The sequence below is a fragment of the Cydia splendana genome, chromosome 15 (genome assembly GCF_910591565.1).
Source record: "Cydia splendana chromosome 15, ilCydSple1.2, whole genome shotgun sequence".
Lineage (NCBI taxonomy): Eukaryota > Metazoa > Arthropoda > Insecta > Lepidoptera > Tortricidae > Cydia > Cydia splendana.
This window is the reverse complement of record NC_085974.1, coordinates 18,455,286-18,483,176: the sequence shown is the minus strand read 5'-3', so window position 1 is coordinate 18,483,176 and position 27,891 is coordinate 18,455,286. Positions and strand designations below refer to the sequence as shown.

The 27,891-nt window shown below is 37.8% G+C and overlaps 1 protein-coding gene across 1 annotated transcript in view; it reads left to right on the top strand.

Annotated features, from left to right (window-relative positions):
• LOC134797818 (golgin subfamily B member 1) overlaps positions 1-27,891 on the top strand; it is a 108,653-nt gene that overhangs the window by 3,050 nt on the left and 77,712 nt on the right. The window contains exons 3-8 of the mRNA XM_063770188.1: positions 9-700; positions 2,516-2,651; positions 3,872-4,015; positions 4,407-4,499; positions 7,530-7,601; positions 17,290-17,385. Of these exons, the coding sequence (XP_063626258.1) occupies positions 9-700; positions 2,516-2,651; positions 3,872-4,015; positions 4,407-4,499; positions 7,530-7,601; positions 17,290-17,385 (1,233 nt within the window). The remainder of the gene's footprint in view (positions 1-8; positions 701-2,515; positions 2,652-3,871; positions 4,016-4,406; positions 4,500-7,529; positions 7,602-17,289; positions 17,386-27,891) is intronic.

Below are 27,891 nucleotides of genomic sequence, written 5' to 3'. Positions count from 1 at the left end.
CCTTTCAGCTTGTGCATTTGGAGTCAGCTATCACGAAGCGCGACGCACTAATCGAGGAACTCACCGTTACCTTACAGCGCTCGATCCGCGAACGCGACGCACTGGCCCTCGAGAACCAACACCTTTGCCATGAAATGACTCAACGGGAAAACTCTGAACATGACACTATTAAACAACAACTATCAGACTATGCTAAATATGAAAGCATGCTCAAAGAAGACACTAAGTATTATTCAGCTTTAATGAGTAGCGGTTCATCAGCTAAAAGTTCAAATGGAGAAAAAGATAATGACAGAGAAGAAATGACGGTCAACTATTCGAAATCCGACTTGAAATCTGACTCAGATGATTTCCAAGGTTTTGAAACTAAGTTAAATGAAGTTATAAATAGATTTGATGAGAGTATTGAAGAGAATTTAAGGAATAAGATTAGAGAGAGTCTTATTCAAGTTTTATGTGATGAAATTGCTCGAATAAGGATAGAATCTGATACTGATGTTAAAGAATTAGAAACACAGTTACGACAAGACAAGCATGCTTTCAATGTGGAGACGAGGCGTTTGAGGGAGCTGCTAGCTTCTGTCAAAGCTGGTAATGCTGATATTGACGAGTTGAGAGAGGAGCTTGACCGCAAACATGAGAAGGAGATGGAGAATCTCAGGATGTATTTCGAGAAGAAATGCTCGGACATGGAGAGAAGGTATGTATATTTTTTTAAATACTTGCTATAGCACGATACCTGTCACACGCATGTCGATTCATTAGAAATTTAACCTATGAGGAAAATCTTCCCTAATTCTTCGTAGTTATTTATTGGAACTCTGACTTGTAAAATGTACTTTTATTTTTACCAATAAAGATCTGTATTCTGTATATACTCAAGAAGCTAAGATTCGCGTGCCAATGTTTTGTAGTAAATATCACAGTGACATACGACATGCAAGTACAGTCGCCATCAGATATATCGGAGCGGCCGAGGTGCTCAAAAATATCTGAACACGCACTCCAACACCTTGGCAATAGAGGCGTGTTCAGATATTTATGAGCATCTCAGGCGCTCCGATGTATCTGATGGCGACTGTACCTATTGCATGCTAATAGCGGTGTAAAATCGTACAACCTATAGATATTATAGTTAATCATTATTCATTATAGTACCCAAATGAAATAAAAATGATATTCAATAGTGCTCTGATGCAACCCTATGCTCATTATTATGTAATCTGCTTAGTTACCAACGCCAATTGATACATATTGATCTAATATCTCGCATTTCTACAACTCGGTCATAAAATATTTCTCCCTATCTCTTTAGTTCAAGAAATAAAATTCTAATCACGAAGGTACAAGGTTCAAAATCGCGTGTAATTTTATACTTCAAGGACAGATTATTTTTAAACCAAGGTTTAGCTTAGCCAGTCAGAAGTTAGGTTTAATAAATAAAACCTATAGGTATTATAAATTACTTGCTTGGAATTTATGATAAATGTTTAATGTTTCTTTTTTGCTGCCAAGGCCAAAGTTGGAAAGAAGGTGAGGTATTCTATCGATTACTCATTATTATTTAAATTAGTATACTGCTGACTTAAACAGGAGAAATATCGCTTTGTATGGTTTTAAAATGTAAGTTAATTAGATATTTGTATGCGCTATGCGTGGATCGTGACACGAAATTATGTGTACTGTTAAATTACCTCGATTCGGAAGGAACGAAAACTGACAAAGCATGTTATAACAATTTGATTCTTCTTGCTAATAGTTCGTTTTTTTTAGCATTAGAAAGAAGGTAAGCGAGCTTGACATGTATTTTCATTGAAAAACGCTTTAAAAAAAAATTACATATTTGCCTTGACTTATTTTTAAAACGTGTTTTTCAATAAAAAGACATCAAGATTGTTTACCTTATTTCTAATGCTAAAAAAACGAACTATAAATATTAAGGTCGTTCCGTATCGAAAGTACAATATCAGAGCTTTACACCAGTTGTTTGCGAACGCCATTATTATAATAATATTTATATAAATACTGGGAAGCGGATTAGGGCCTGATGTTATCCTATAGTATGGCTATCAATCGAAAACTTAACAAAGACAAAATTCAATTTTCACGGTAGCAAAACTCTGCTTTCTAGCATTCTCAAAAATAAGGCCATGTGGGATAAGAGAAACATAATTTATTTTGCTGGGCAAGAGCAACAATATGAAGATTTACTACAAGTGTTCTTTTACCCCAGTATTTATCATACCTCTTCTACCCTTATTATGTACAATAAATGAACTTTGGTTATAAAATGTTAGTCTTTTAGTTCCCTATCGAAAATCAGCGCTACGGCTTGCCGTGGCATTACGCTGAGTGGGGGTCATTTTTTTGTCTGTTCTTTTTATAACCTGTCTTATATAACCATCCATGATGAGACGTAATTAAATGTATTCTATTCTATTCTAAAAGCGCAGGGGACTTGAATAGTCAACTGACGATTATTTGATTAGTAATTCGTTAACTATGATGTACCCAGCTACTCCGAAGAAGTGTACCGCGGTCGCGCCTGCGCGTCGCCGCAATCTGCGTCATCTCTGGAGGCCCCCAACGAGGCGGGGGACTATCTTCGCAGGAGGACGAGAAGTGCTGACCTACCATCGCTTACCAACGAGGTAGTAATAATGATGTAATATTAAAGTATTACCTACACCACTACATAACATTTAAGTATAGATTGCACATCATCCTGGCCTCGTCTGATAGTGGCGATGCCAGGACGATGTTGCAACTACCTATGTTGGTAGACTCAGCGCCTCATTGCGGACACATTCCATCAGCACATGATGAACATCTTCTATTTTTTTGCACTCTTGGCAATTTGGTGATGCAGCTAATTTCATAAGGTGCTTGAATTTGTTTGATGGAATGTGCCCGGAACGAATTAAGCCTGAGGACGTGGTACTACCTGTTTCCTGCTTAGCTTTTTGTCAAACCATGGGACCTGAGGGGGCTGACATTTAACTGTTCGGTACCAAATTCCTAGTAAGAGATCGCTCATCAAAGTACTCCTACAAAATTACTTATAAAAGGCATTTTTACCCAAACTGAAACGAAGACCCGGTAGGAAATGCAAATGCGAGGTGGGCAACACTGTAATTTGCCCACCTCACAAAACAATCGTTTGTTACATTGATAAATAAGTCCAAACTTAAAAGGGGTTGCGATCCTCGCTGCGGATCGTACCTACCTATCTGGTCCAACAGATCTCCTTGGCAATTCAACGGGGCAACGCTTCCAGTGTTTTGGGGACTTTTGGGCCAGCTACAATCCGCGGTGAGATCTTAACCAAGTTTAATTTAGTTTAGTGTATATGATTGACAAAGCCTGTTGCGGATTATATAAATTGTTAATAGGTGACGAAGCCTGTAGCTGATTTGTTTTTGTAAGCACTTGACGAAGCCTAAATGTATAAGAATAACTAAGAAATTATTTTTTAAAAGTCCAAACTTATATTAAGCGGGTATAATGGGTTTTAGGGCAGAGTGCGCGTTGTTCAATGTAATATAAGATGTCCCGATGGTCGACCAACAAAATGGTTGTTGTCGTTGAGGTAAACTTATGATTCTTGTTAAAGTTGACTTTGGCACAGAATAAATAATAGTACTAGGTACAGAAGGTTCACTCTAACAAAACTCGTCTATTACGACAGATATGACCGCTAAGTGGCGCAAGCGCGAGCAGGCGTCCGTTCCGTAGCGATGCGCAGCAAGTACTACTGCTAGACACCAAAATTGGTGTGGGCCGCATGTACTTGTAGCGACGCGACGAAATCGCGGAGTGAGCCACGCCTGACTCTGGACCATATTCTAATCCTACTGTCGCCTACTTCCAGATGCCGCCACTAGAGTTCGCAGTGAAGCAGGCGAACAGACGGGCAGACATACAACAACTAGAAGATATAAAGGCGGAGCACGCGGCGCTTGTGAAAGAAATGCAGGATCAGTACCGGCTCACTGTCACTGCTTTACAAGAACAGGTCAGTACATCCACACTCGGCTGACATACTAAACAGAGTTCGCTAAGTAAAACAATGTAAATAAATAAATATTTATGGGACAATCCCACAGTAAGCTCAATAAGACATGTGTTATGGGTGCTAGTCGATGATATATCAATACTTCCATACTAATACTATAAATGCGAAAGTGTGTCTGTCTGTTGCCTCTTCACGCTTAAGCCGCTGAACCGATTTGGACAAAATTTGGCATGGAGATAGTTTGGACCCCGAGAAATAAATAATATGATCTGAAATCTCCAAGCTGGTCTGGTGAAAATTTAATTGTGATTTTTAACAAATGTAATCGCGACCATCATAGTCCGACATGTTATAAGAAATTGCTAATTTCAATATAATATTTTTTCTACAGATCAACCAGTTAAAAGCGCACGTGCAAACCGCTGAAAACACAGAATCGAACGTCTCGCTCTATCAACAAGACATCGACTTGGAGCTAGAAAAGGTAAGCAATACAACAGTAATAACATTTGAGTATACCCAGCTGGTTCTGTAAAACAGTGTCAAAAATTGTATTACAATTTATTTCTAATTAGCATTTAAAAAGCATAACCGTAATTGTGTTTTATTGAACTCAGTTGGGTTATACCAAGTTATTTTGGTGTTGTAAATAATATGTTAAAATGAGTGTGATAACATTCTAGCTCATAATGTATAAAGAAAAGCAGCGTAAACATATATTTTGTATGGAAATTGAATACAATATATGTATTTTAATGCTCTTTATTACTTCATTGTCAAAATATAAAAAAATGCAATGACCTATGAAAGTAACGCACATGATGATTTATCCAGTATTTTATCCTCCTAATGCCCAAGGTCCTACCTATAGTACAGTCACCTGCAATAATATGTTACTATTCGAAGGCCGCAAAAATATGTGACACGCTCTTATGGCTCTACAAATAAGATCGTGTCAAATATTTTTGCGGCCTGCGTTGTGTAACATATTATTGCTGGTGACTGTACTTATTCAGTTCGATGAAATTAAAATCATATTCAATTGGAACAGTGTCCATTTTGAGTAGCATTTGTTTTGTTTGGTTAAATTTTCAAACAAAACCAAAATCAACTCTATTCCCTGCACTAAAGGTTCAAATTTCAGTGGAAAATTCGGGATTTTTCATTTGTATCGCTGGACCTTAGGAGGGTATTATTGTCTTATTTTCAATACTTTATTGCATGATGGGAGGAAACATTTGGTGATTTGAAGATTGGTTTCTAAATTTCAACGTCATCAAAAGGTGTCTGTCATACGTCATTTGGGTATGGCAATTCATTTTCCATTCCAATCTTATGAATCTTACTTTACCTAATCATGAAAATGTATTATGGATCGTCAGAGAGATCAGAATATTTGCTGCAATGCTACTTTTTAAGGTATTACATTAGTAAAAACATATACATATCTGCTTGTCTCCCACATTTTTTCGCAACTATCGCGACATACCCTAGATGTCAAATGCGACTTGACGCCACGACAAGACGTCCTAAACGTGCTAATAAGGATCCTGTATATACAGGATGGCCAAAAAATAACTGCATCCCCGTTGCCAGGGAGGTTTTGGGATTATACTGAGCATTTTTAGGGTTCCGTACCCAAAGGGTAAAACGGGACCCTATTACTAAGACTTCGCTGTCCGTCCGTCCGTCTGTCACCAGGCTGTATCTCACGAACCGTGATAGCTAGACAGTTGAAATTTTCACAGATGATGTATTTCTGTTGCCGCTATAACAACAAATACTAAAAACAGAATAAAATAAAGATTTAAATGGGGCTCCCATACAACAAACGTGATTTTTGACCAAAGTTAAGCAACGTCGGGAGTGGTCAGTATTTGGATGGGTGACCGTTTTTTTTTTTGCTTTTTTTTTGTTTTTGTTTTTTTGCATTATGGTACGGAACCCTTCGTGCGCGAGTCCGACTCGCACTTGCCCGGTTTTTTTTTTTACTATGGGATAACCCCGAAATCGTGAAATTTTTTTTTTCACTTTCATACATTTTGACCATTCTATTTTCTATGGGAGGGTACATTTTTTTTTCGCGATTTCGGGGTTGGTCCCATAGTAAAAGTTGCTCAGTATAATCCCAAAAGCTCCCTGGCAACGGGAATGCAGTTATTTTGTGGCCACCGTGCTTTCACAGTCAAAATGTACCATTCATTTTGCTTGTTAAATGGACGTTACTGACGTAAATAACACAATTCGTCCTTCTTGAGCACAAACGCAATACTCTGCTTGAAAACGGTAAACACATACAGGATACGGTATACAGGATGATTTCGGGGTCGTGAGCCAGAACCACTTTTTCTGACTGTAAATGATCCACATTATCATATGATAGTATTTGATTAAAATAGAATTAGTTAATTTTTTCTTATTCTTCAATTAAAATTAATGTTATACAAAGTAATTATGGTCACCCTATGACTTTTGACATACGCTGTATGGAAAGCGACAAGACGTCACACTGAGTAGGGTGACCAAATTGTATGCAAAAAAGTTTTTTCCTACTTGTCATCTGGAAAATAATCATCATTATTGGTGATAAACAATAATTAACAACATCATTAGGCTCATCTTTGAATTCTGTATGATGTCTGGCTCGCTTGCTCCACAACCCCGAAATCACCCTGTATATTTTAAAGCAATGTAAATGTAATGTGCACACTTTATACACTCGTTACCATTAAGAATAACTTCCACAAAATGTAGCATCAAGCAAAGCACTGATCTTTTAATGTTTCTTAAACTTTCATGTCAACTTCATACACACCTATGATGTATCCAATTGGTTCCCAAAATTTTGCTTCAGTAAATAACTTTGCTAGCTTGCTTTATACTAATCTTATAATTAGTTATAAATTTGTAATCATAAAACTGTGTTTAGTACCTTGTCTGGTGTTTTCCTAGACCATGCTATACTATGTTTTTATGCAGCATCAAATTTGAAACAAAAAAATGTAAAGTACAAATAGCAACACTCTTAATTTCGGCTGCCTTTTGTAATAAGGTTTACGAACTGTCAGTTAAACGTGTGGGCGATGTTACCTAAATCATTGCGAAAAGAACACCTCATACATACCTATATGTACATAAAAGTTAACGCAAAAATAAACAAGTTACTAAAATTGTAGACAAAAGTATTCACTTTCCGTCTAATTCTTCATCAGTCCATTATTTAAAACAGACACACATAGAAATATAAAATCTTGAAAAGATGGTGCTTAAGAAAACACGCGGCATTGTTAATAACTGGAAGAGTTCCTTAAAAAGATATGTTTGCCTTTTATTGTACTTATTTGTATTTTTACAAACCTTATGTTAAAATTTAAACTAGACTTGGTACTAAACTCGCAGCCCTCAAAATTTTGGGAACGGACTCTCAACCCTCTCCCCACGCAATAAGGTTGTAAATACAATATCTGTCTTTTGCATGGATTGCACTAACCGTGTGCTACTAACGGTCGTTCAGGACGCCGAGTTCGAGAAGCGACTCGAGGAGGCCAAGCAGGAAGTTATTCAGCATCTACAGGAGCAGATACAGGTATGTACATGTACAAGTGTCTACAGTAATGTTACCATAGAGTTACCTCTTGTTTCTGAAATTTGTGGCAGCCGAAATTTGAGTCAACGTAGTTAGTGCGATTCGCACCTTCGCAAGGAAAGGCGGAGTCAATATGTTATACAAACAGCAACACTTCTAACTGTACATCGGTGGACATTATTACAAAAGGCCTGTGGTCCACCGATGTACAGTTAACAGTGTGGGCTATGGTGCCATGCGGTTTTTACAAACAAATCAAGATTCCACAGTACAAAGTTAAAAACCGCAGCACCGGACGCCGTGCCGACGTGCTGAGCAGTGCAATTACCGCCTTATATGCTCTATCTAGTTGGTAATCTATGTCATCTGGTCACCACTACCGTTTGCGTGGAAATGGTTAACCATCGATTATACTTCCGTTATAAACATACATAATGTAAATATTTATTCTTCCTGATGCAATACAAGCAATCAATAACTTATAAAAGTTATAAATACTCCATAAAACTGCTATAAACTATGAACGCGTTTACACCAATAACCCATCTACTAAAATAAGGGGATCTTCTCTAGTCATTTGAAAATACACCTTTTTCCATATACTTTAGGTTTAAAATTGCTCAGCGTGAAATTTAAGATTACGAAAGTTAATTTCGTTATTAGTTTAAGAGCAATATCAAAATGAACTATTATTGAAATAAGAACCTTATGTTCAGGTGCTTAGAGATTCTTTTTCTAAACTCGAGGGAGTATAGCTTTAGTCGTATTAACTGCGTTAGTACTTTTGCAGCGTAAATATTAGTGATTTATGAGTTTAAAGCGCAAAAGTGGAGATTTATTTTTGACGCCAAAAATATGTTAACAATTTTGCACTCTAATACATTGTAATTAGGGTTAAAATGTATACATATTTTTGCTGTCGTTTGTACAGTAAATCAGTTCATTGGGTTAACAGTGATGACGAGGGAAATAGCGTATTTCATTCAGTAATTCAGTGTCTGCACAGTTTTTATTTTATTTTGTTCGGGTTGCGTTATTTTTAACTGCGGCCAACGCAACGCTCGACAAATTTCTTGTATCAGGTATTTTGAGTATTTGTACTTTCGCATTGGCATTCTATAGGAATGAAGGATACCTTCTGGGCTTCGGCTGCCTTAATTGGTATAGGCATTCATTTTAAGAAACAAACTGCCAACTGGCCGTCATACCCAGAGCCTCCAGAGGATAAAGTAGGTGCAAAGAGAATAGAGTGTATAGAGAGTTACTGTCATGGTAAATTGTGTAGCCACAGTACATTTACTGCCATCTTTCGACAGAAGATTAAAACTGTTAGAACGTCATTTGATTTTGATCCTTATTCTTTCACTGATATGTGTTAATTTTGTTAAATATTTAAATTAACGCCATCTACTCGACAGTAGGCCAGTGAATTTACTGTTGCTCCATAATTTACTTTGACAATCCGCCTCTATTTCAAATTCTCTTTGGTAGGTGTAATATTCGCAGTTTCTTCATGATATTTTTACTTCATCGAAAAGCTCTTGAAATTATCACATGTTTCTATGTAAAGGTCAGTGGCGCGTTTTTAAATGTCGAGCTGCACGACGGAACTCTCACTCAACCCATGCACGTGTTAAAGCTGGCGGCAAGTTCGCAAATAGACGGTGTGTGAAGGTTAAAGGCCGAACTTTTGTATAGAGGCCGAGCTCTGACACTGATTCTAACGCGCTTACGAAGTTTTACGTACATAGTTAGCATTAAATAGTGGCGGCCAAAGTGGCCAAATATATCGGAACGCATACTTATTTTCTATATTAATAAAGCCAATAAAGGTGTGTTGAATAATAACATTAATAACGTAATTATTTTTATCTAGCGTGACTTCAAATATACCCAAAGCTCGCTCACTAGAACAAAAGTCATGCTAGCCGCTAGCCGGTCTGGTCGGATTTCTCAACCGTTTCTCGTGTAATTTCGTTAGCAGGTTGGATGATTGTATACTTTTTTCACCTCAGCAGCTCGAACAAGGGTACTTTGCTTCTTAAAAACAGTGAGCAAAATCGCATTTTGCTCACTGAGTCATTTTGTCTCACTCAGTGAGCAAAATAGCACTTTGCTCCCTGATTGTGTCTCACTCAGTGAGCAAATTCGCATTTTGCTCACTGAGTGAGACAAAATGACATTCAAGTGACCTTTATAGTCAAATGTCATTTCAACATGCGGGGTCTAATACAAGTTCGAATTACTTGGGTTCTATTATCTCTGTCCCTCTAGGTATGTTCTCACTGCTTAGGGTGAAAAATTTTGTGTACTACACGAGATCAAAGTTATTTACATCTCGTGCGCTTTTGAATCCCTTACTACGCTCAAGATTCTAAATTAGATTCACTCGCTACGCTCGTGAATCTATTATAGAATCTTTCGCTTGCACGAGACTCAAAATAAGCACTCGAAGAAATATCAAACTTTGATCTCTTGTTGTACAAATAACTATTTTTTTCAATTCAGTTTTTTAAAGTTAACAAGTTCAGGTCTACAGCTCGCAGAGCCACTAGTTAATCTCAAAAGCTGTCTATTAAGCTGTGATCTCAACGCGGGGGAGCAAAGTGGCTAGTTTCCGCGTACCCTTCCTTGGCCGGCGGCCAGCGAGGAAAGTGCACCATTAATACCCCGGCAAATAGAACAAGGCTTAGTCCCCCGCACACTGCCAAATTGACCGGTCTACTCTTCTTTAAAACTTTCAATATTGCATTCACGACTTTATAGTAAATGAGTTACGGTTTAAATTAGAATGGATACGATATTGGTGTTAGTGCGTTTCGGTTTTGAAGAGTACGGGTTTTTATGCGTTCATTGAAGACTTTATAGTAGTTTGTTACGGTTGAAATCGGAATGCAGTTGATTTTGTACGTAGTACGTTTTGGGTGTAAAGACGTTTTTTTAATTGAAATTGACGATGGAAATAAGGATTTTAAAATCAAGTGGGTTTAATATTTGTGTGTAACTTTTTAGTGATTTTTAGTTACGATTATAAAAATGAGGATTAGTACTTTATAGCATTAAGAGACCTCGTTTATTAGTGTTTGTGTAGTGTTCAAATTAATAGTTATAATTTTGGACTTTTGAATTAAGTAATGAAGTGTTGTAGGCCTAGTGAATTTTAGTGGACATAATATGTGGAGTAATGCCTGATCGTAACCATCTATTCTTCTACAAGCGACGAGTAAGTACAATTTGGCTGGAAAATAATACTAGTGGCTCTGTGAGCTGTAGACCTCGCGAGCAGAGTTTAAAACTGAATAAATGTATGGTTCCGTTGTTTTGAAGAATTTAGAGAATCTAATTTGACCATAAAAACTTAACTATCAATTGCTTACAAAATTCGGGAATTGGTTTAGATATGCGACCTGTAGAGTAGAACATATGGACATACGAAACAATTTTTGGCTAACAGGCCAATTCAAACTTACACTGATATCAGAAAGACATCTAACTGATGTCATTTAGTTATCGTGCATTTCACTCGTTCTTGTCCGTACATGTATTGGCGCAAGCGAGACGCACGATGACTACTAAATAACATGATAAAAATATCATCCCGATGTCAGTGTACGGTCGATGCCCCTTAAGTATACACGTCGCCATACTAATTGTATAGAAAAGTGGATAGAGTTAGACCAAGAAAAGTCTGCAGAGATTTTGACAGCACACGCAGTGCCAATGTTATTTGCCAATGTTACTCTACCTATGTTAGGAAACCAACATTACCTTTGAATTAACCTGTAAACTGCAACTAAGAAGCTTCGTGCGCGAGTGTGGCCCATAATTTCCGAAAATCATTTTTTCTTCGAGGCAATTACTCCGTTCTCATATTTTGCGTTGCCCATAATTTCCCGAAATCATTCATTCTCGGTAGCAATTACTCCGTTCCCATATTTTCCCAATGGTTTTCTTCCGCAATCGCCTATTTTTAATGTTTTTAAATTAATCTTTTCCTTATAGTTTTCGTTCTTTTAAATATCTAGGATAATATTTTCTTGTTACTGTATGTTAATAGTGTAGTAATTATATTTGTTACTTGTAGGTATTTCACATACAACAAATATCAAAAACACTAAAATTAAAACATAATCTAAAAAACTACAAGTAAAAAACCAAACGCTGTCAGCCAATAACTCTAACCATACCTATCTCTGGGAGCAGATTCGTTTTTAGGGTCATCAAAAAAAAAAAATAACCCTAACCTACCTATCTCTGGGAGCAGTTTCGTTTTTAGGGTCATCAAAAAAAAAATAAGCCTAACCTACCTATCTCCGGGAGCAGTTTCGTTTATAGGGTCATCAAAAAAAATAACCCTAACCTACCTATTTGAAAAAAACCTGGTTATCTTTACCACTAGCATTAAAAAAAAGAGAAAATGTGGAGATAGAGAATATTTAGTTAGTGAAAAAAAAAACCTACTGGTTATTTTAACTACTGGGATTAAAAAGAAAAGGGAATAAATTGAGAAAAGGAAAATTTAGTTTATGAAAAAATGTACACGAAAAATTAAATAAAGCGAAGAAATTCCACTGGGAAAAAATGAGAACGGAGTAATTGCCTCGAAGAAAAAATTATTTGCGGAAATTATGGGCCATTTTAGCGAGGCGATCCAAATTAAAAGGCTCAAAGTCTAACTAACATTATTGTTAGTTAGACTTTGAGCCCGGGAAAGCGCAACGTACGAGCAACCTACAGCTAGTTCCCTGAGCCCAAGGTCGACCACTACCCTAGGCAATGTTAACCCCTGCGATTTATGGATGGTGACCGCCCATGCTATAAACGTAAGTGGAAATTGACTCCTGGAACAGCCATGCCCTTGAACTAAAACCGCTAAAAAAATATTCAAACAAAAAATCAAACGAATACGCTTACCTCGCGCTTCGCGCTCGCTTGATCAATCAGCAATACGATGTTTAAGTGCAAAAAATAAATAAAAAAAATTGCATTTATTGGGGATTGAACCGAGTACCTATTCCCATATCCTTGCTTGTAAGCGTCTTTCCAACTGCGCTATGATAGCATTTAGATGAGCTGACGAAATTTGGTTACTTATTCTCGAGTAAGAATTTAAATATCTAATCTAAAGAGAATAAAGTGTATAGGGGACGTGCATGAACTATAGGGGGCAGCACAGGAGCCGTCAGATCTTTGGCGCGAAGCGTAGATGTGTAGTTTATGATTCCGATGTAGCCCACGAGATGGCAGAACCTACTATGCACAAGGAAACGTACTTACGAGAACGGTAGATGGTAGCACTTGCTTTGGCAATGTACATGTGCACATATGTTTCCGATTCAGGCCACAAGATGGCAGGCCCTCCAACGCGCACGGTCCCTATAGTGGGCGTGCGTGAACTATAGGGGGTAGCATAGGAGCCGTCAGATTTTTGGCGTGAGGCGTAAATGTGACGTTTATGCTTCCGATGTAGCCCACAAGATGACAGAACCTACTATGCATAAGGAAACGTACCTACAAGAACGGTAGATGGTAGAACTTGTTTTGGCAATGTACATGTTTCCGATTCAGGCCACAAGATGGCAGACCCTCCAACTCGCAGGGTCCCTATATGTAGTAGAGGGTTATTGTCATACTAAATTTTGTAGTCACAGTAAATTTACTGCCATCTTTCGATACAGGATTAAAATGAAAATGAAAAAAAATATCAATAAATGTATATATGTATGGATAAATGATTTTTTTTATTTTTAGAACGCCATATGATTTTGACTCATGTTCTTTTACTGATATGAGTAAAAATTGTTAAATATAAAATGGTGTCGCCATCTAGACGAGCATAGGCCAAAGGTATGGCGCCGTATATTCAAGAATCAAATTTTCTTTAAAGCGCAAAAAGCCATCATCTGTTGCAAAAAATAAACGAATGCGCTTAGCCCGCGCTTGATAAATAAAAAATACGATTTTTTTCATTTTTTCAAAATAAAAAAATAAAATAAAAAACAACAATTGATACGAAATTTAAGTATAAAAAAATACAAAAAGTTATGTAGCAGCATACAATTACTGGGGATGGAACCAGGGACCTCCCTATGCAAACAAAAAAGCGAACGTTTGCAAAATGCGCCATGATAGTTCTTACTAAAGCTGACGAAATTTAGCTACTCATTCTCAAGTAAAAACTAAATATCTAAATACCGCCGAAACCAGTGATACAAATTTTCTGAATTTTTGGCCATTTAATCTATAAACATATATCAAAAAGAAAAAACTCTTATGATATCGATACGACTATTTGTTTAGGCGCCAGGTATCACGACTCCGCCATTTTTTAAAATTTCCAAAAACCGGATTGACAAAAAATTTTTATTTAGTCATAGAATCTGGTCACAAAATTTCATGAGAATCGGTTAAGAATTGCGACCTGTAGAGGAGAACATCCGGACATACGAAAGCAAAATGCCCGAGTCAAAACGTAGACCTTCGCTTCGCTTCGGTCAATTAAAAACTGAATAATAATTTGAATGTATTTTGTCGAAAACAAAAAACTGCAATTTCATCTAAGTTATCTTCAATTGTAATCGTAATGTACATTTCATTGCACATCGGGCCTCCACAGTATTCGTGGTGAAAACTTCTATTTACATTATTTTGTCAATGTCAATATTGACATGTATCGGCATGGTTTCCAAGAGATAAGATGTTTGATATTCGCCTTTACTGATGCGTATTTGTAGTGTTCCCTCTTTATTATAACCTCCAAAACACACTCGAACACTCGTAGCCAAAACTCAAATAGTAATAAGTTTTCAAACTCGTGAATTATAAACGAAAAAAAAAATGCCACTTGCTGGAAGGAAAATATCGTAAGGAAACATTCATACATTTAATAACACAATTATTTATTGGTTTACCCTGATAGCTATAGCCAGGCGTTAGGAACTATAAAGAATAAGATTATACATACATATTTTTGCTAAATATTTTTTCCCAAAACGTGTTAGAGTTAGATCTAAGAAAATAGCACACGCAGTGCAAGTGTTATTTATACCTCAAAATTTCATAGAAGTTTGACGTTTAAAATAGCACTTGCACTACGTGGGCTATCAAAATCGCTGCAGACTTTTCTTGGTCTAACTCTAAGAATTTAAGACGCTATCGTTCACGGAGCATTTCCACGGGCTATCCCGTACAAACGCATTTCATTCCTGTGTTGCGACTTTGTTTTCGGCATTTAAAGCAGGCGATTATTTTTCTGTGCATATTTTTGACCATTTGTCATAGAAAAGGAAACTCTTATACCTGCAAATCTTCAGAAAATTCGCGTTTGCACGGGACAAACGGTAGACAATTTCATGGAATACTCCTCAATGTGCTTACGTGACGTTAACATTCAGGAGCATGAGTTCAGATTATTTTATCAATGGACGTTCGATTGGTGCATTACAATGACCTGTTTCGAGGTCGACACTGATAGCGGACCCTTTATCAGTCGGCTTCAAAAAGGGTTAGGTTTGCATTTAGAGAAAATCGAATAGCAAGTTATTAAATTTAGAGTTGTTGTAGCTTTTCGGAGCATTTTCGACCGATGCGATTCTCCCACTCCCATGGGTCTTTGGAGCTCACTAAATATATATATTTTAAGCAAAATGCGACATGCAGTTCCGAATGCTACTAAAACGATAATGTAGAGGAAGTTCTACAGAGGAATAAACTCGAAGTCCTACTACGAATATTTTTCATATGAAACCCTCTAGTTCTTGAATGTTAAAAATTATTCTTGAGTCAACGTTATGGTAGAACACTGGACTTTAACATAACTCTTCCTTTTGTTATTCCGTAGTCGGGTAAAAATAAGTTCACAGCTTTCTCCTTAAACCAAATATCCTCGTATCTACACTTACGTCTAATAATACTCCTTACTCACCAAGTCACCACTCACCGTATCGACGCGATGGCGTGGCGCCAACGCTTGGGGGACATTTTTCGCGCGTCTGACCGCGTTTTTGACACCGCGCTGTCTACCGCCGTGGTTTTTTTTTAGGTGTGGAGATGACTAGTAAAATCTGTGATTTCGAGTAGGTTCTTTGATTATGATCCAGCTTATAAACAGAATTTCACTCGGGCTTAAGTGTTTTTTAAAGATTTAGGGTCGGAATTTTTTTATGGTACGGGAAGTTTCGTAGTTCACTGCTTAATGACGTTGATCAGTTTATTAAGTGTGGTTGGGGTAACTGGCCCTAAATCTACCTCATTCCTTAGTTAGCCACATGGTAATTTCTACAGACAGATAAACCGTACCGTAGCGAGCTGTTTAAAAAAATATTGTAAAGTAAAATATGTATGTTTGGACACAGAATAAATAATAGTACTACCGTACAGAAAGGACACTTCCTACAAAACCGAAGTTTGACAGCGGTTCAGGGTCGAATCATGTTGTCCCTTTCTAATATATGGCACTATCCCATTCGGCTATTTAGGGTTGTCAAAATTCAAGCCATTATCTTATCTGTGGTCGTGCACGCAAAAGGACGTCAAGTGGTGCCAACCCTAATAATTGCTCGGAGCAATGCTGAGCCGAACGGAGCCGAGTTTGCCCAGGAGTGTCTCCCCACTGGTTTGGATAAAAATTAATAATTAAGGCTGTTAAGGTTGCCCAAATCCGAATAATGTCTAACACCTCGTGCGTTCGTTGTATATTGTATCGCTATCATGGCAAGCCCCTAAACCACACAGGTTTGATGACAAAACGGCGCTAAAAGTTAAAGAGTATACAATACTCATACTCATTATTACTGGAATTGTGTTATGTCATAGAGAAATAAGACAAGATTGCTCACTCCATACATCAGTTTTGGTACCAAAAATATTAGTATTTTCATAGTCGACATCTAGCATCGAGTAGCGGAACTATCAGTACTTTAAGTAGTAGTAGTACTGTCAAATGACAATAGATGTAGCACCGACCGAAAAGTCTTATGTTGTTGAGCATTATGCTCTATGGTTATATGTAACTATTTATACATGTAAATTATAATATTTTTATTTTCCATATCCTCATTGTGTCACTGGCAACTGGCAACTTAATAGTTATTTTCCTCAAATCCACAGACAAACAGATTAGCAAATGAGTTTGTTTTGCCATCACCATATTGCCAGGACCCTATTGTGACTATAACCAAGTATTCACTGATATGATAAGGGGGTCAAATAGGCCGTGTTTACCGCCAGTGTGGTGGTGATTCTTGTGATATCGGGACGTGATTTTATGTGACAGTTTTAGTGTATTGATGGATAGTGTTTTTAAATTGGTGAAATAGTGTTTTTTTGGAATGGCAGATTTGTTGCTTGTAAGTTATACTTATTAGGAAGTTTTAGTAATAAGTTTTTGTGAAAAATTATAAGGTGAAATTGTGGACGGGTGGCAAAGATTGGTTAGTGGTGAAGTTAGAGTTTCCTACGGGAGATACTTTTGACCCACCCAATCAATTTTCAATGAATTAAACTTATTGCAAATGTACCTCAAAAAGCCCACTACAGTGTTTAGAAAAAAACGTTCGTTTAATTTAAAGCCTCAGGTATTTAGTAATACATAAGGTGCGATAAACATTGGAGCCCGTTTCAGCAGATCCCATAACTTCTCCAATCAAATCTCAACCTTAGCTAGTTACTAATAAGGTCTGTTACGCAGGTGCTGCTTTCGGACCCGGACGCGGAGCTTTCCAGCTGGCCGCTGGAACTGGTGGCGCTGCGAGACAAAATACACGACGCGAGGCCTGAGAAAGAGGTTAGTAATATGGACTTTAAGATAAGATAACATAAGAAGTACCTACTTTATTCGTAACATATAGGTACATCACATCAATGAGAAATTTTGAAATTCTTAAAATTAAAAAGGAGTAAAGAGCCACGAAATACCTGTAACAGAACAGGATAAGTTATCAGCAGCTGTCTGACTAGTGTCTATACTTTCACGATTTATACTTATTAATCTTATCATTATGTATTTAGCAGAACGGAACAGTAATTTTTCTACTACGGGTAAGACCGTGGGTCTTAAGAGGACAGTTAAAACATTATGCTAAACAGTACCCATGTAACAACACATCAAACACATTTAAGTGACTAAAAGTAAACCTTATCCGTATTACAATAAGATCTACTAATGGTCAATTCGTTTATCTTTATTTGTACTCGAGTAAGTTCCCACGAAACAGTGCAACATGTGTTGTTTGATGTTCGATCTTTGAGCCGATAATGTGGTGTTGAGGGCTGCATTACAGCATTTACAGTTGATTCGATATAACTTGGCAATGTGTTGCAAATTTTCAAGTGAAATGCGATATTAATGGTTGAGCAAACATACATTTTAGGTGCAAAAGATAGGTTTACTGTTAAAGTTTTTTTTATTAGGGGAATTTTCAGATAGGAATAATAGATAGGATACATGAAATTTTCTGTTTAGATTGTGTTAAACAGCGCTTAGTAAATCTTGGCTAATGCACCTCATCTACCAGAAGGTAGGTAGAGCAGGGGTGAACTCTATGACGGTCTTCAATGCAATCAATTATACAATGTGAAAAATCGAGTGCCACATGGATGGCAACTACCTTAAATATTGAAATAGCACATTTTGTGTAAAGGAGACCTTCCTTTGTTTTTAAAAACAATAAATTCTGCATTTAAGGATTTATGAAAAATCGCTTGCCTCAATGGGACTCGAACCGGTCAAATGTGACAAAAAATAACGTGCCGTATTTTATGATGCAGATTGAAAGGTTTACTGATAAGGTTCATTTTTCTCTAAATAACAAATACAATCAGAATAACGGAAGGCCATAAATAATAACAATTTAATATTTTTTAAGTGTTCCCATTTATTGTTTTTTTTTATTATGTACGTTAATTTTAATTATTTTAATTTAATATGGATCATTTGTTATCTGCAATAAAGAATTGAATATGAATATGAATATAAAACTAACAATTACCTTTTAAATTTGATTTTTTGTCACATTTGACCAGTTTGAGTCCCGGCTGAGGCAAGCGATTTTTCATAAATCCTTAAATGCAGAATTTATTGTTTTTAAAAACAAAGGAAAGTCTCCTTTACACAAAATGTGCTATTTACAATATTTAAGGTAGTTGCCATCCATGTGCCACTCGATTTTTCCACCCTGTATATGCCGGTCTTCTCCACATTGATGTGTTTTTCGGTTAGGTGACCATTCAATTACATTGTTTTCTGTGGATTTTACTATACCATGCTACCCCGTATGCGCGTGCGGCGCGGCGCCGGCGCGTAAATAAATGCTAAGTGGTAAAATTAGCCCGCGTTCACTCACCCGCGGACTCGCGACAAAAGGTCGACTATTTGGGCCCTTTCTTCATCGCACTTTCAAGAAAGACGTTATTGCCTCTACATTTCCAATCTACGGTACTTTTTTTATCCAAAGCTATTATAAAAAAAATGTAATTTGATTTTAGGGCATCGGATCAGACTTCATTAGACTGACAAATTAAGTATATTGATTACATTAGTTTAATGTTATTACTTGAAATATGGTGCGAATTAAATATTTTTAATTTACCATAGAAAGAGCGCTGTAGAAAATGGCCACCATTGCCTACCATGTTCAACTTTTCCTGGCTTTCAAAACTGTATTTTTCTAGCAAACTATATTCTATATTTATACAATTCTTAATAAATAATGTTTACATGAAACACACTAATTATACCAATTAAAAACTTTTATTCAACAAAAAAATGTATTACTTCTTAAAACGAGCGAATATATAAAACAAAATACCGATGACATATCTGTCACCATCATATCGAATTAACAATTTGGGATTAGAATTAGAGCCGCAAGCAAAAAATAGCCGCGGACGTCAGAAAAGTCAAGATCGCGCCGGATATCTAAACATTTTCTTCTACGCTGTACATTTCTTAGATACCAAAGGTGATTGTAAATTGGGTAATTTTTCCCTTAATTACGTCAAATTTGACAGCTAATGTACTTTGGCTCCCAAAGGTTGACAGTAAAATTGATAATTCAGTTATCACAAAACATAAAGCGCCTCACAACGCCATATCATCTCTCTCATCAACTTCAAACGAATTATTATTAATTCTTTATTTCAGATAAATTGTATCCATAGAATTGTTAGTTTGGCTTATGACTACGTTAATTACTTAACTACTACTACATTAAATAACTATTTAATTATTATTAGGTCAACCCAAAATTTCAGGAAGGTACAATCCACCCTCTCTGCTATGACCTTAAGTATACTGTTGTGACTGCCCCGCACCCGACACAACAGAGACGCTATTCGTTTAGAAGAGGCACGATTTCTGATAGAATTTACGTATCTTATACACTCGATGTATCTTTGTCAAATACGTATATTTTACAGACAGGTACATTTGTTAGCGTTTTACGAATATATTTTATCACCCGTTGCATCGTTCAGGAATGCGGCACAGAAAACGCATAAAATGCGTTATGCGCCGACACGCATAATGAACGTTTATAAACACAAGGAATATCAGTTTACAGGAAATTACCTAAAAGCTGCCCAAAACTCGACTTTATGTTTTTTTGAGTAAGCTTGAAATTTGTTTAAATTCATTTCAATTTTCGATTTATTTTGCTGTTTAGATAGTAAACTGTTCATCAGATGAATTTTAATGAAAACGACGGTCGTTGACTTGACTTAAGGCGGATTTGCATCAGTGTGGTAACCGCGTAGCAGTCAATCTATCATTTTTTTTATCCTTGACCGCCGAAGACGGCAAATTTGCGTGCGGCTGCAGCGCAATATCAACGTTCGTGCATTCTGACAAGGTTCAGGATGACGTGAGCGATCAAAGGGTTCAAAGGTTCTTAATAACACGATGCGACGGTCATAAATAAGCTCACGGATCGCCTGATAAAAGTTCAAACGTGTAAAAGCATTATATTTTACTAGCTACCCGCTCCGGCTTCGCCCGGGTAAACCTTAACAAATTATACATCTAAACCTTCCTCTTGAATCCCTCTATTGATAGATGAAAACCGCATGAAAAGTTCGGTGAGTCAGTGAGCGAACATACAAACACACAAACAGACAGACGCAGCGGGGGACTTTGTTTTATAAGGTGTAGTGATACCACTAATATATCTGCAATCTGCACGCATGCATTAAAACGTAATCCTGTCCTTTGCACGCCTTTGATGCCATTATTCGCGGCTTTTTACTAGCTAGATACCACACAAAAATGTTTGATTTGCAAAATATTTCTTAAACTGTTGTAACATTACTTCGGTCAGATAAGTGATGCTGTGACTTGTCGGCTATTTTCAAACTAGGCTAACAACAGTACCAACTGTTTTAATTTCATTACGACACAGATGTATGTATGCGTAATGCGGAAGGACTATTTTCTTTATCATACACTTTATGTTGACCTAATAAGATACTTTAAATAATTTGCGCTGGCCAAATTGCCTAAAACCAAGTCATTGAAAAAGCGACTTTAAATCTAAGCTTTAAGACTCAAATTGCAGTAACAGCTTTATAAAAATGGGCACCTCAAATTTAAAGTACACTGACATATGTTACATGTCAGCTAATTGAATTAAAATGCGTATTTGAGTGCTACTTGATTCAATTATGTGAGCATGGGCTTCTAATAGGTTACGAAATGAGGACTCATTATCTTTAGAGATTTTAAGGTTCTTGCGAAAATAGGCCTTCCACTTCAAATGATAGAAATAGCTGGATATAATGCTTCGTTTCAATGTCCTTATTAAAAATATTCTCACTGATAAATTCGTAATTTTTTTTTTGTATGTACTAGATTGGGGTTCTCCAAACTTTTTGACCATAGCGGTTACAGTCACCTACAATAATATGTTACTCATCGAAGGCCGCAAAAATATGTGACACGCTCTTATGGCTCTACAAATAATATCGTGTCAGATATTTTTGAGGCCTTGGTTGTGTAACATATTATTGCTGGTGACTGTATTACGACTAGGACTTTGGCTTTTATTTTATGGTCTTTGGCTCTCTACTTCCTTTTTACTGGATCTGGTCTGCGGGCTTTCGTTTGGAGACCATTTATACTAGATCGTTTTATTAATTATAATACTACAGTGGAGATTTTACCATTTAAAACACAATTACCAAACACACTTCGTTATATTAGCTTGGGCTCTTCGAGCAACACGGAAGGGAGTCGGCTTTCGCACTATTTCCCCTCTGCCGAAGCACATGCCCAACTGGGCATGCACACAACTAGCGCGGTGCGTGTTGTGACTCATCTGTACTCAAAAAAAAGCTCGAGGTGTGCAAGATTTGTCGTTGACGTGTATCATTTTCTATGTATTTGTATTTGTGTCGTCATTACAGATTGGATTTTGCATGTAGTGAGTGAAAAGTGCGATCCCGTGCACGTTTCCCCCCGCAAAAAATGGCAAAACGATTTGTACGGTAAGATATCGCTTGGGCTCCTCCCTTCCGACGTGTCGGAAGCCGGTGTTGCTCGAAGCTTGGGCTAAATTAGAAAAACCGGACAAGTGCGAGTCGGACTCGCCCACCGAGGGTACTTTTTAGTATTTGTTGTTATATCGGCAACAGAAATACATCATCTGTGAAAATTTCAACTGTCTAGCTATCACGGTCGGTACGCGCGGTCGGCCGAACGTTACTGACGGTGTCAAATAAGTAAACAAGTGCTTTCCGCAAAAAAAAATGGAAAAAAGTGATAGTGATACACGAGAAAACACCCTCATAAAGATGCTTCAACCTTTAGAACAAAAAGTGATTGATTTATCGGACAAAATTGACAGCGTATTAAACGAAATATCCGAAATTAAATCGCTGTTAAATGTAACGAGAACCGAGGGGACATCGAAAACGACCAGTAAAGTTGAGAACAAAAGCGCGCTATCGACACCGAGCAGCAGCGCATCTACGCCCACTAGTCGTCCTGCTTCAACGCATATGCAAGGAACGCGTGAAACGCGCGCAGCCGCAGCGCGCACGAAAGAGAGGCTCACGACCCAAGCAAAACTACCGGCTAAATTGAAACAAGTGAACCAGCCGGCCAAAAAAGAATCCCCGGCACTGCCGACCGCCACGACAAAAGAAAAAAAGCTGACAACGAAAAACACTAATGATAAAATATTAACGACTGCAAACTTATGCACAAATATAAACAATCATATTGAGGACACGCATAGGGTTACTAACATAAAACATGCAAACGACGAAACTAATCCTGAAGGCCAGCTACCCGACGGAGAGTGGGAAAAAGTCCAAAGTCGCAATCACCGCAGACGAAGCCACAAAAAACCCCTGTCAATAAAAGGGTCCGCTGAAAATACCGAACTCCGCGGAGTTGAGGTCCTTCGGTACCTACATGGATGTTTTTTCAAAAATGATTCCTCGCCTGAAACTATAATTGAACACCTAAATAGCATACGCAATGGGGTCCAATATTCCGTTGAATCAATACCATCAAAAAGAGACACATATAAATCCTACAAAATTGGCATCCCATCAGCAGTCTATGAAGATTTCCTAGTGACAACGGCTTGGCCCATTAATACCTGTGTATCTGAATGGCAGCCCTTTTTCAGACCCAGGGAGCCTAGATCTCCCAAAACTAACTAAACCTGCAAATAATAAATCAAAAGCGCCTGCCCAAATGTCACAAATAACTGTTTTACATCAGAACATCAATAGACTGGCAAACAAAACCCTTAGGATCGAATCAGAGCTCCAGACCCGAAACCAGTCAGTCGATATATTATGCCTGACAGAACACTGGCTTGAACAAAGTCAAATAAAATCTGTGAACATATTGAACTACCAACTGCGCGCCCAGTACTGCCGATCCTCTCGTGCGGGAGGAAGAACCTGCATCTACGTGGAATCCAGGATCCCGTGCTTCGAGCGCAAGGAGGTGACCGAGCTGTCCGTGGAGTCCCACTTTGAGGCCTGCGCCGTCGAGTGTGTAGGACTGGACCTCGTCGTAGTATGTGTGTACCGCCCTCCAAACGGTGACGTAAATTTATTTCTAAGCATGTTTGATAATTTACTACGTTTAAATACCATTCGAAGTTATAATGTGTTGATACTCGGCGACATAAACATAGACATACTTACGAAATGTAATAATACAAAATACCTACTTAATTTAATTAAACAATCGGGATTTAATCAGCTTGTAAACGAGCCAACTAGGGTTACAAATACGTCAAAGACATGCTTAGATCATGTATACACCAATATTAAAAAATGTGATATTAACTCCGTAAATTGCTTTGACATGCATCTTTCAGATCACTTGTCTGTAAACTTTGTTGTTGACATCCATAACGAGAACGCGACCAAAAACCTGCACACGCTAAAAAGAACCTTTTCTAGCCAGAGTAAAATAAGTTTTACGCAAGGCCTTGACCTTTACAATTGGGAATCAATTCTAGAAAAAGACTGCTGCCCAGGTAAACAAACCGAACTCGTTGTGAATGTCATCAAACATTTTTACGAAATACACTTCCCTATAAAAAAACAACTAATGAAAAACAATACTGGTTCATGGGTTAATAATCAAACAAAAAAGTTACGTCAAAATATCCGTAAAATTAAAGTTTTGTTATCATCGGCGCCCGACGACGCCGAGCTGTGTACCGAACTAAATAAGGCCGAATTGTTGTATTGGGCAGAGTTAAGAAATGCACGTAGCTGTTACGTAAATAACAAAATTTCAACTACCAGTGACAACATGTGTCGCAGCGTATGGCGCGTAATCTCGTCAGAAACATGCAATAACAATGCGAACACTGCGATAGACGTATTTATCAACAAATCAGCTGGGGACAAACATGGCGCGCGCGCCGCCGCTGCCGCCTCACAACTAAACCGGTATTATATAGAAGTAAATGTAAACAATGCCATCCCATGCACGCGCACCGCTCTTCAGTACCTTGATCAATACCTGTTAATTAAAACACCACCACGGTATCAATTTGAGCCCTTTTCACTTAGCGAAATAGTCTCAGTATGTAAAAAAATTAAGCGCAAAGAGTCTAAGGATATAAATGATATGACAACTCGCATAATTGATAGTCCGCCCCCAAGCGTAATATCGTTACTTTTATTACTTTTTAATAAATGCGTTAGCGCGGGAGTCTATCCTGACGCCTTAAAACAAATAAAAGTACATCCTATTTATAAGGGTAAAGGAGACATGCATTCAACCAAGTTTTACAGACCCATATCAATAATTCCTGTCGTATCGAAGATTTTTGAGGGTCTGTTATGTAACAGAATAATGGGACACGTCACGTCTAACCAACTACTAAACCTCCAACAGTACGCTTACCAGCCCGGGCGCTCAACGTCGGACGCAGTCCGTGACGTCACGACGCGTGTGCTCCAGCATCTCGAGGACGGGCGGCAGGTTGCAGCAATATTCTGCGACCTGTCGCGTGCCTTCGAGATGATAGATCACGCACTGCTGCTGGACAAGCTATCACACTACGGCTTCACTGGTAGTTTTCATGATACCATTGCCTCGTACTTAAACAATCGTAAACAATGTACTTACGTCCACAACACAAGATCTGAAATGGAGCATATTGGCAATAGCTCTGTCCCTCAGGGCTCCGCGACCGGCAACAACCTGTTTTTAATCTTAATTAACGACATCACATCTGCCTGCGCCGATCCGGATTACGTAATGTTTGCGGACGACACGTGCATTATTGTTAACGCTGATAAAGTTGAAAACTTAAAATCCAAATTATCTATAACAATGCAAAAAATTGCTATGTGGTTCTCAGCTAACGGAATGTCATTAAACGTAGAGAAAACAAACATAATGCACTTCAAACTAAAACATAAAGAGGATGCTCTGTTAAACATTGCCATCGATAATATTCCAGTGCCTCAAGTCCTAGTGACTAAGTACCTAGGCTTCATGATAGACTCCGGACTCACGTAGACATCCCACATTGACCATGTATGTAACGGACTAGCCTCAGCGTGTTATGCACTATCTAGACTAGCTCCCACACTATCCATTGATAACCTCAAGAAAGCTTATTTTGGATATTTCCACTCCATCTTGATACAAGGAGCGGATCTGTGGGCCACATCTGCTGACCGTGACAGACCTTTCAAGCTTCAGAAACGAGCATTGCGAATTATCGCGCACAAACCAGCTGATTACCCCGCAAGGGACCTGTTCAAACATTATAAAATTTTAACTCTGCCCAGTGTATACATCTTAATGGCTTGCAAGTACGTAAGAGCTAACCAGCATAAATACTTGGTGTACGGTTTCAGAAGCGAAAGGTACCGCGCGAAAAATCTCCTCGCGCCCCCGCGAAGGCGGCTGGCCAAGGCTCGTGCATCTCTCGGCGTCTTTGGGCCTAAATTGTATAACCGTGTTCCAACCGATATTAAAAACTCCACTAGTGAGGCAATTTTCACAAAAAAATTAAAGAGCTTGCTCAGTGAACTTGCATGTTATAATGTCAATGAATTTATACTATGAGAATGTTCCGAATGTTAGTTAATTAATATGATACCTATGTACCTAATCCAATATGTAAATTATGTACCTGCCTAAATGTATGACGTGTAATAACATTGTATCTGTATTACCAATAAATAATATGAATATGAACGGTTCAAGCTTCGAGCAACACCGGCAAGGGAGGGGCCCAAGCGATATCTCACCGTACAAATCTTTCTGCCATTTTTCGCGGGGGGAAAGGTGCACACAGTCGCACTTCTCACACACTTACATACAAAATCCAATCTGTAATGACAACACAAATACATAGAAAATGACACACGTCAAAGACAAATCTTGCAAACCTCGATCTCTTTTTGTGTACGGACGAGTGACAAGTGTCACAACACGCACACTAACACATTTTCGTTGAAGTATGTTATTGTATTCTGAGAGATGAGAAGTCGGATTTGTCGCTCGACCGATCCGCTATTTGTACTGAGCGAGCAAAATCGATAAATCCAACAATTACATGAGACTAAAATATAATAATTGTGTTTGAATGTAATTAAACGTATGATATGTAAAAAAAAATATTACATGTGAAATGTAACACTTTCTTTTTGTAAATTTGATGTCCCCGACCTCTTTTTCTAACAAAAAACCGAGCAAACAGGCATTTTTGTGCAGCAGTGTTCACGCGCGCGTCTGGACTCGGTCTAGTGAAAAATCCAAGTGCAACTAGTTTTATTACCCGCGCTAGATTAGATTGACGCGCTAATCTTGTACCTCGGCAGAGGGGAAATAGTGCGAATGCCGCCTCCCTTCCGTGTTGCTCGAAGGGTTCAAGAGATACAGCCTGGTGACAGACAGACGAACAGACGGACAGTGGAGTCTTAGTAATAGGGTCCCGGTTTTACCCTTTGGGTACGGAACCCTAAAAACCAGTACCTAAGGCAGCAGGCAGATATAAATCCGTATTAAAAGTGGAATAAAACCACATATTTCTATCTGGTTATTCTCTATCTATGCCATATTTAACTGCCTTTTCGAGTATAAACTTTAATGAACGGACTGCAGCCTACTAAAATATAACACCATAAACAATTTTACTATCCATTCTGAAGATGAATGATGCTAAAATATAGATAATCACCGTTATAAATAAAGTTTGTTTTTGGTTTATGACGTTCTAAATTATTATTGTTTGGGTTATGAAATCACCTTCAGGTATTTAGTATGAAATAGTAAGTAATAAAAACATATCCTGAATTTTGCGTAAGAACATAACATTACGTTCGTAACCACAGGAGTAATAAATATTAGTGTAAGCCATGATGTCTCGTGTACTTTGAATAAGTTAAAATAAGTTGCGAAGATAGTGCAATTTTAAATAAATGTACAGATTGCAACGGAACTGGCAAAATGGGTGAGGTGAGGTGAAAATAATCTGCACACTTTACTGCATTGACAACAGCGTTGTGCTCATAACATTTTGAACACCCCAGTGATGTTAATAATACTTAAACATTTATTACTATTCGATTTTATTACTAGTTGATTTTAGTTTCCCGCTGCTGGACAAAGTCGATTATTATGTTGATATGTACATTATATTTATTGAAAATATTTTCCTGGATACGTAATATAATATATATACATATTTCCTCGTTCAAGTACTTTGCCGATGACCCTTTGTACTTGATTTCGAGGAAGTACATAATCAGTAGTAATTATTAGGGTTCCGTACCCAAAGGGTAAAACGGGACCCTATTA